The 8,638-nt window shown below is 72.5% G+C and overlaps 2 protein-coding genes across 3 annotated transcripts; both read right to left on the reverse strand.

The window, feature by feature from the left end:
* Positions 1-2,027: 2,027 nt before the first annotated feature.
* On the reverse strand, positions 2,028-6,374 carry SLC39A5 (solute carrier family 39 member 5). Its single transcript, XM_054807128.1, has 11 exons — positions 6,245-6,374; positions 4,972-5,367; positions 4,704-4,884; positions 4,387-4,561; positions 3,783-3,952; positions 3,548-3,685; positions 3,408-3,468; positions 3,133-3,333; positions 2,958-3,038; positions 2,692-2,882; positions 2,028-2,614 (listed from the first exon to the last, which is right to left on the reverse strand). Exons 2-11 carry the CDS (start codon positions 5,328-5,330, stop codon positions 2,465-2,467), a joined length of 1,707 nt encoding a protein of 568 aa, XP_054663103.1. The 5' UTR covers positions 5,331-5,367; positions 6,245-6,374; the 3' UTR covers positions 2,028-2,464.
* A 111-nt stretch (positions 6,375-6,485) lies between these two features.
* NABP2 (nucleic acid binding protein 2) lies at positions 6,486-8,626 on the reverse strand. 2 transcript variants are annotated; one of them, XM_054807193.1, is made up of 7 exons: positions 8,524-8,626; positions 8,119-8,213; positions 7,635-7,773; positions 7,476-7,547; positions 7,290-7,371; positions 7,094-7,160; positions 6,486-6,974 (listed from the first exon to the last, which is right to left on the reverse strand). In XM_054807193.1, exons 2-7 carry the CDS (start codon positions 8,195-8,197, stop codon positions 6,802-6,804), a joined length of 612 nt encoding a protein of 203 aa, XP_054663168.1. In that variant the 5' UTR covers positions 8,198-8,213; positions 8,524-8,626; the 3' UTR covers positions 6,486-6,801. The 2 variants fall into 2 exon arrangements, with proteins under 2 accessions (XP_054663168.1, XP_054663167.1); XM_054807192.1 differs by lacking the exon at positions 8,524-8,626 and having other exon boundaries at positions 8,119-8,471.
* Positions 8,627-8,638: the final 12 nt, after the last annotated feature.

Genomic DNA, 8,638 nt, shown 5'->3' on the forward strand with positions numbered 1-8,638 from the left:
TGCAGCCAGGTCTCGTGCTGGGCGACCCCGCAGCCCTTCGGACCAGTCGGGGTTCGGTGTCCATTAACGTCTCCCGGACCGTATTTCGGTGCTGTCCTGCTGCCCCGGGAGGCGGCGGTGGCTCCTCTGCCCGTCCCTTGTCCCTCGCGGGGGTCCGGCGCAGGGGATGTCGTGGGGATGGGGAAGGGGCTGGGGCATCTCCCTGCCCAGCCCGGAGGTACCAACCGCGGGGAGCGGGCGCCAGTGGGGCCGGGGCAGCTGCAGGGACGTTTGCCCACCTGCGGTGTGACCGTCCCCAGCGCTGGCCGGAGCCACAGGCACCCCTGGGGACTCGGACACCCCAGTCTCTGGCGCTGGTTTTCGGTTGTTCCAGACTTTTGCAGAATGATGTTCCCTGGGGAAAGGGCCCCCGAGCCGGTTCCTCTCCCAGCTCCATCTGCTCCGGGCCCCCTGCGGCCCCGGAGCCCCCACGCTTCCCACGTGCCCCAGCGCAAGACCGGCCCCGGCACGGGGTGTCCCAGTCCCGCCGTGTGCCGGGCTGCGCCGGGGCAGGAGCTCCCCGTGCCACGGGAAGAGCTGGCGTGGCATGGGAGAGTCTTTCAGGCTCGTTGGTGGGGCGGTTAGCTAACGAAGAGCTGCTTTAATTTGTGTCTCTCTGCACTGTTCACACCTACCTCTGGCACTGACCTGGCTGGGGCACAGACCTGGGCAAACGTTTCGCCCGTCTCGGAGCCGCAGCCTCGGCGCCGGAGCGAGCCAAGGGCCGGGACGGCCGGGCTCTGCCGGGATCTGCCGGCCGCGGGCGCGAGCCCCTCTGCAGCCGGGTGGAGGGGGAGAGCGGCGCCGAGCGAGCCCCGGCGTGCCGTGCCAGCCATCTGCACGCGCGTCTGTGTGTGGCAGCCGCTTTGTCTCCTCTGAAGGTGTTTTTGCTTTTAACTCCCCGGCTTCGTTCCCCTCCGGCGCGCTGAAACGTGGAACCTGCTGAGCGAAAACCAGCGTGCGGCCGTGCTGTCGTTCGTCAGCGGCAGGGCCTTAATTGGCAGGCGTTCTTGCTGGGGGCCCTTTAGCGTGGATGCCTTTGTACGTGGGCCGGGAGGGAGAGGCGATTGTGTCAGACGGAGGGGTCGGTGCCTGAGCATCCCCGCAGCGAGCGCTGTCGGCACCGTCCTGGTCCAAGCCCCGGCAGAGGCAGGGTCCGTGTCCCGTCCCGCGGTGCCGATCCCGGTGCCGCCGTGCCGGCGGTTCAGGCGTCTCCCTCCCCTCCGTAGGTGCTTCGTCCTTCAACCGCTGGTTCAAAGCACAAGCGCGTGGGTCTGGCAGCGCGAGGAGCGGGGTGGGGTGGGGGCTCCGCTCCCAGGGCCGTGGGGGCTCCCGGCCCCTCGCCCCCCCGCACGCCTGCCCCGTGGAGACCCGCCGCAAGTAGGGTAGAGTTTTGATGTGCAATTTAAAAATAGAAAAAAAAATTAAAAATAAACAACGTAGGAAATCCCTGCGGGGCCGCTGCGGCGGCCTCGAGGTGCCGGGTGCCTTGGTGGGCAAACTGAGCCACGTCCCCCTCAGCTCGCTGATTTCTCGCCCTTCTCCTGAGAGTGGGACCCCCAGAAAGCCCCGAAATCGGTCCTGAGCAGCAAAGCACTTGTCTCTGGGTAGAGGAAACTGGAGCGAGCAAAACCCCTTCGTGTCGTGCAAGGGAAACAGAAAGCCGTTCAACCCCTCGCAGTTCTAGGGAGCGAATAGGAGGCGATACGTAGGAGAAGAAGGAGATCAGCCCAACAAGCCATCCATCCCCGCAGCGCAGCCGCTATCCTGTCGGCCTCCTCCTTACCCCCGCCTGAGCCTAGTGAGCGGTTACTTTTGTCTCGGATGTTCCGTGTATGTATTTTCAGAAATCCTGCATCACCTTTGGGGAAGGGGGGGGGGGTGGGGGAAGGAACTAAAAAGAAATTTAAAAAATTTAAAAAAAAAAAAAAAGAAAAAAAGCATTCAGACTTGATCTATTTTATACAATGTAAGCTGCGACCAAGTCCTGTTATTCATATTGTGGCTTTGAATCAATTATGTTTATTAAAATGCTATTGCTTCTACGGCCTGTCGTCCTTTTTCTGCTGACGGCCGGTCCAGGGGGAGCGGGAAGGGGAAACGCGCTCGACCTCGTCCCCGGAGCCGGGCGTGCACCCCCCCGCTGCCATCCCGCACCGGGGTGCCCCGGTCCCCCGGGAGAGGAGCCGGGCGGCGAGGGGACCCCTGGGGCGAGGGGCCGGGGGGGCTGCGCAGGGCTGAGCCACGGAGACTCCGGGGGACAGCGGCTGCTGCTGGGGGTCTCAGGAGGAGGGGAGGAAGTCCAGTCCTCGGGGCACGTCGGGGGCTCCCGCCGTCCTCCCGGCTCGGCCGTTGCTGGCTCCAGATGCGCTTCCCCGCTCCGGTGGGTGGCGGGGGGGGGAGCAGGACCGAGCCCCGGGGCTGCTCAGGGCTGCAGCCAGGCTCGGACGTGCCCCTCGGCCAGGGCGATGCCCAGCATGATGCCGCTGCCCAGCAGGAACCCCACGTTCTGCAGGAGGAAGCGGCCCCAGGTGCCCTCGCCGGGGCCCTCGGCGCCCCGCAGCACCTCGGGGAGCTGGGGCAGAGCGGGGGGCTCAGCGGGGCCGGCACGACACCCAGCCCCGCGGCCACCTTCCCCGGCCGCCCCCTTACCATGTCGGCCAGGGCCACGTAGAGGAAGACGCCGGCGGTGGCGGTGAGGATCCAGGGGGTGAGGTGGGACGCGCTCTGCCCCACGGCCGCCCCCGCCGCTGCCCCCAGGCAGGAGAGCAGGGCCGAGAGCAGGTTGAGGAGCAGGATGGTGCGGGGGGCCGTGCCCGCCCGCAGCAGCACCGCCAGGTCCCCTGCGGCAAGAGGAGGGTGGGTAATGGGGGGCGCAGGGGGTGCCGCGGCTGGGGCCGGGGTGGGGGGGCACCTACCCAGCTCGTGGGGCAGCTCGTGGCAGAGCACGGCCAGCGCGGTGCTGAGGCCGCTGGAGAGGCTGTGGGAGAAGGCAGCGCCTGCGGGAAGAGGGTCCTTTGCCCCCGACCTGCACGGACCCTGTGCCCCCCGTGCACCCCTGTCCCTCCGCCTCCGCCTCCCCGTGCCCCTCACCGATGGCCAGCCCGTCCGTCAGGTTGTGGATCCCGTCCCCCAGCACCACCATCCAGACGATGTCAGTGGCCCCGGGGCTGGGGGGCAGCGTGGGGCCGTGGGAGTGTCCGTGGGAGTGTCCGTGGGAGTGTCCGTGGGGGGGTCTGTGGGGGGGTCTGTGGGGCTCCAGCTCCGGTGCCGTCAGGTGTCGCAGCTCGGCCCCTGCGGTGGCAGAGGCACAGGGTGGGGGCCGGGGCCGGGGGCCGGGAGCACCACGGGGCGTGAGGGGGTCTTACCTCCTCGCAGCGACGCCAGGACCCCCGCGGCCACGTCGGGGGTCTCTCCAGCGGAGCGTCCCTGGGGAAGACAGAGATGTTGGGTGCAAAGCTGGACCTGGCGGCAGCCCCACGCCTGCCCCAGCACCCGTGGCTCTCACCGTGGCCTCCCGGCTCCGCCGCAGCATCCCCAGGAGCAGCTGCACCAGGAAGAGCAGGTAGATGCCCCCCAGCGCCGCCAGCCCCTGCAGCACCGCGGTCCCCAGCTCCACCGGCATCTCCTGGTGCCTCCCCTGGGCCTGGACACGGGGGACCCGGCGGCTCAGGGGACCCGGACACCCCTGTCCCCCCCGGTGCCTCGTGCCACCTCCGTCCCGCCGGGGCGGGGGTACCTACGTGGGGCCAGAGGTGGAGCAGGGCGTCCCCGCAGAGCGTCCCCACGGCCAGCGCCACCAGGAAGGCCAGCAGCGAGCGGAAGAAGCCACGGCTCAGCAGCGGGACGAGGACGACAGCCAGGGCGGAGGGCAGGCTGACGAAGGTGACGGCCAGGAGCCCCCAGCCCAGCGCTGTGGGGTGGGTGAGATGGGCACGGCCGGGGCAGGGGGTGCAGGACCCGGGGGGGACACACACACGCAGGGCTGGGGGGGTCCTTGGGGAGCGTGGGGTGATGGGCAGCTGGGGATGGGGGATGCGGGACGGGGGATGCAGCGATGGGGGATGCAGGGATCAGGGATGGGGTGGCAGGGACTGGGGACCATGGAGGGATCCGGGGGTGGCAATGAAGGGACGAGGGACCTGGGGAGCGGGTGATGGAGGAGCCAGGGATGAGGATGCGGGGACAGGGTCCACGGGGAGCAGCTGGTGGGGGACCGGGGGCTCGGGGTGCAGGGATTGGGGACATGGGGACCAGGTGCTGGGGTACCCGGAGATGGGGCTGCAGGGACAAGGGACCCAGGGATGGACGGCCGGGGGCCAGGGAGGGGCGTTGGGTTGGGGTTACCTGGCCACAGGGCCCCCCCCGGGGGAGGCAGCGTCACCTCATCGCTGTGCTGGATGCAGACGCGGCTGTCGATCTGGTAGAGCAGGGCCGGGCAGAGGAGGGTGAACTGCTCCGGCGTCAGCTGGGACACCGAGTCCAGCCCAAAATTCACCAGCAGCTGGGTGACGTTGAGGCACTGGGGGGGGGGGACACGGGGACATGACACACCGGTGAGCGGCGGGGGGGGGGGGGGGGTCCCGCTGGGGGACAAGGAGCTGCCAGGGCTCCTGGCACGTGGCAGCGGAGCGGGACGGTGTGACCCCCCCGGCCCCACTCACATCGTCGTGCGGGTGGTCGGCGCTGGAGTGCTCCAAGCCCAGCACCCTCCCCAGCAGGCTCAGGCCGGGCTGGTCCCGCCGGGGGGGCAGGGGGGCCCCGCGGCTCCCAGGGGTGACCCCGGCACCGGGGGGCTTGGTGGGCGCTGCCTTCGTCCAGCTTTCCGTCCGGGAGGGCCAGGGGCTGTGGGAGGTGGACGCGGATGAGCCCCCCCCCCCCCCCGCCATGGCACCGGGGTTGGGGCGCAGGCGAGGGGGGCGACCGGGGTACCTGGGGGGGCGGGTGGGCGGCGGGGCGCTGGGTGCCAGGTCCCCGCCGTGTTCCCAGACGGGGTGTCGGTGCCGGTGCTTCTCCTCCTGCACCTCCAGCAGGTCGAGGTGGCTGACGTGGCCGTGGCCCAGCTCCTCGTGCTGGATCTGCACCACGCGCACCCGGCCCAGCCCCAGGCTGCCCAGCAGCCGCGCCAGCCCCTCGAAGGGCAGCGTCCCGTTGGCCCCGTACTGCCCGAACAGCTGCTGCAGGTAGTAGCCGTGTTCCTGCGCCGCGTCCTCGGGCAGCGACCCGGGCCCCCCCCCGGCCCCCAGAGCCAGCAGCCCCAGGACGCCCAGGAGGAGCCCAGGGGGGCCCATGGGGCCGGATCGGCGCAGGGGGGGGTCCCCGGCGGAGCTGGGGAGATGCCGGCGTGAGGGCGGCGGGGGCTGCGGCAGTCCCGGCCCCCCACCCCACCGTGGGGCTGAGCCCCCGGTGCCTGCGGGTCCCTCCCAGGGCAGGGGGTCCCTCCGAGCGGCCGCGGGGCCAGACCCTCCTGCCGCCCACCATGGGGACGGCTGGGAAGCGACGGGCGGCATCGGGGTGACAGCCCGGGAACGCGTGTCCCTGCACCAGGGAGCGGGCTGGGGGGGCCAGGCAGGGCCAGGCGCTGTCCCTGTGCCCCCCCACGGGGCTGAGCTCCCCCCCAGGGTGGGCGATGGGGGGGGGGGTGTGGGGACCATGCTGGGGGGATGCGGTGACACTCGTCCTTGAGGGGAGGTTTTGCAACCGGGGCAGCTTTTGTGCTGGAGTTAATGTTTCACCGTGTGGGACGATAACACCAACGGTACCCCCCCCCCCCCCAAAGCAGGGCGCTCGCACCCCCACCCACCCGTGCCCCCAACACCCCCACCCACAGCCCGGCACGGCCGTGTGCCCCCCAGCTCCCACCCCACTGCCGGGGACACGGGAAGGACCCTGCACCGCGATGGGAAACGCCAAACTGCGGGCGCGATGGGGCCCGTCCCCCCCCCCCCGCCACGTGGGGCTCGCCGATGCCGTGGGGCTGGGAAGATCCCATGACTCCGGGAGCTGGCGCCCCACTGCCATCCCCACCCTGGCGTGAGGTCCCACGGGTGCCCCCACCTTCACCGGAGCTGACCCCCTCCCGCCGAGGTGGGTCTCGCGGTCCCCGGCATCGCCCCGCTGGTGGGGTCCCGTCCCGCCAGGTGCGGTGCCGGTGCCGGCGCCGCCCACGCCCCCCCCGGCCCTCCCGTGCCCCCCAGGGGCTCACCTGGGGCCGCGCGGTGCCGATGGGGGGGCCGGGGCACGCGCCACTGACCGGCCCCCGTCCCCGTGCCACAGCCGCGCCGTGTGCTGCGCCCCAACCGGGGGGGCCAAGGGTCACCCAGACGCTGCTCCCAGCCAGCCCCGTGCCGGGAGGGGCCGCGGGGAGGGCCTTAAAGGGCGAGGGGGGTCCGGGCCCCCCGCGACAGGGCCAGGGCCGCGGGCAGGGAGCAGGCAAGGCGCAGGCAGGAGGTCAACCTTTATTAACGCCCGCCCCGACAGGTCCTTGGCGTGGGCAGGCAGTGGCTGGGTGTGGGGGGGTCCTGGGCTGGGGGGGGCTGCGGACCCCCCAGGGCTGCCAGGCAGCGGCCGCACGGCTCAGCCCCGTCCTGCCCGGGCCCCCCCGAGCCCAGCTGGCCCAGGATGGGGGGGCCCAGGCCACCCCTGCACACCCCGGCTAGCCCCCTCCTCGCCCCAGGGGCTGCTCAGTGCCGGGGAGCCGGGGACCCCCCCAGACCGTACCGGGGGCCGGAGGGAGCGGGGCCACGGGGGGATCCCGGCCCGTTATCTCTTGCTGCTCCTCCGCGTCTCCTTGCCGTTGCTGACGGGGCCGGTGGCGGGGCCGGGGTGGCCGGGCTGGCTGCGGGTGATGCGGCCACTGGGGGGGTGCGCGGGGGCGCTGGGGGGGTGCGCGGGGGCCCCCGGGCTCAGCCCGTTCCCGTTCTGGCTGTCGGGGGCTGGAAGCAGAGCAGAGCGCCGGGAGAGGGTGAGGCTGGAGGCACCCCCGAGCTGGGGGGGGACACCGGGGGGGGGTGTGTCCCGTGCCCCCGGGTGGGGAGGGGGCTGCGTGACCTACCTGGGGACGCCGCGGGGGGGCCCTGGCTGGTCTGCGAAGCAGCCGGACTCGCGCTCTCGTTCTGGGCCTGCGGAGCAGACGGAGAAGCCCCGTGTGCCGGAGAGCCGGGGTGGCCACGCTCAGGGGGGGGGCTGGGGGTCCCGGCAGTGCCACCCTGGCCCCCCCCCCCCTCGGCCCCGGGCCCCCCCAGACTCACCCCTTTGCTCTGCGACTGCTGCGCCACGTACTCAGGGTTGGGCTCGCTGAAGTTGGGCACCTCGGAGTAAACCATGCAGAACCTGCGGCAGAGCGGAGCCGTGGGGTCCCCCCCTGCCGCGTCCTGGTCCCCCCCCCACCCCCCTGGCTCTGGCGGGACCCCCCCCCCCCCTCGCCCCGTCCTTACTCGCCGATCTTCTGCAGGTCGCCTCCGCGCCCCGTGTAGAGTGTCAGGCAGCCCTTGAAGACAGACGCGTACCTGGAGGGGGAAAGCCAGGGGGGGTCAGGCCGGGGGGAGCCCCGAGGGGCCGGGGGTCCCGGGGTGCCCCCCCCCTGCCCTGCCTACCCCTTGGTGAGGCGGATGATGTCCCCGGGCTGGATGAGGTTCCCCACATCGTCCCACACCGAGATGTTGATGCTGCCCGTCTTGTCGGCCACCTTGCACGTCCGCACCTCGTGCCCGTCCTTCGTCTTCGTCACCCGGCCTGGGGGGCGGGATGGGGGCGGGGGGGGGGGTCAGGGGGGTTCAGGGGGGCTTGGGGGGGGTCAGGGAGTGCGGGGGGGGCTCGGGGTGGGGTTGGGGAGTTCAGGGGGGCTCAGGGGGTGTCGGGGGGGTCGGGGGTGCGGGGGGGTCAAGGGGTGCAGGGGGGTCGGGGGGGGCCGGAGGGGGTCAGGGGGGCTCGGGGGGGGTCAGGGGGTGTGGGGGGTGTCAGGGAGTGCGGGGGGGGCTCGGGGGGGGGGTCAGAGGGGGTCAGGGGAGGCTCGGGGGGGGTCAGGGGGGTCGGGGGGTGCGGGGTGCCCCCGGTGCCCCCCCCCGCCGTGGCACCCACCCGTCTCCAGCACGATGAAGATGAGGTTGAGGTTCTTCAGCCCCGGTTTCACGTCCTTCACCAGCGTCTCGGTGCTCATGGTGCCGGTGGGGGCCCTGCGGACGCAGCCGTCACCCCCCCGGCCCCGCAAGGGGACACCGGGGTCGGGGATACCGGACACGGGACGCCCCCCCCGGGACGGACCCACGGGGATGGGGAGCAACCGGCCGCGGGGACAGCACCGCTGGGGACCGGGGACAGCACCGCTGGGGACCGGGGACGGCACCGGGGATGGGGCCGGTCCCGGGGCCCTGCCCTCCCGCCCCGCCACCAGGGGGCGCTCGCACCTCCCGCCTCACCGCCCCCGGCGCTGTCCCGTCCCGTCCCGTCCCCCCCCCGTCCCCCCCCCGCGCTGCGCGCGCTGACCTGCCCGAGCGCTGGCCGCCGCGGGCGCTCCCGGAAGTCGCCTGCCACCACCCTCGAGCAGCCAATCAGCGCGCGGGAGGCGGAGAACGTCCAGCTCCACAGGCTAATGGCGGTG

The sequence above is a fragment of the Grus americana genome, chromosome 31 (genome assembly GCF_028858705.1).
Source record: "Grus americana isolate bGruAme1 chromosome 31, bGruAme1.mat, whole genome shotgun sequence".
Lineage (NCBI taxonomy): Eukaryota > Metazoa > Chordata > Aves > Gruiformes > Gruidae > Grus > Grus americana.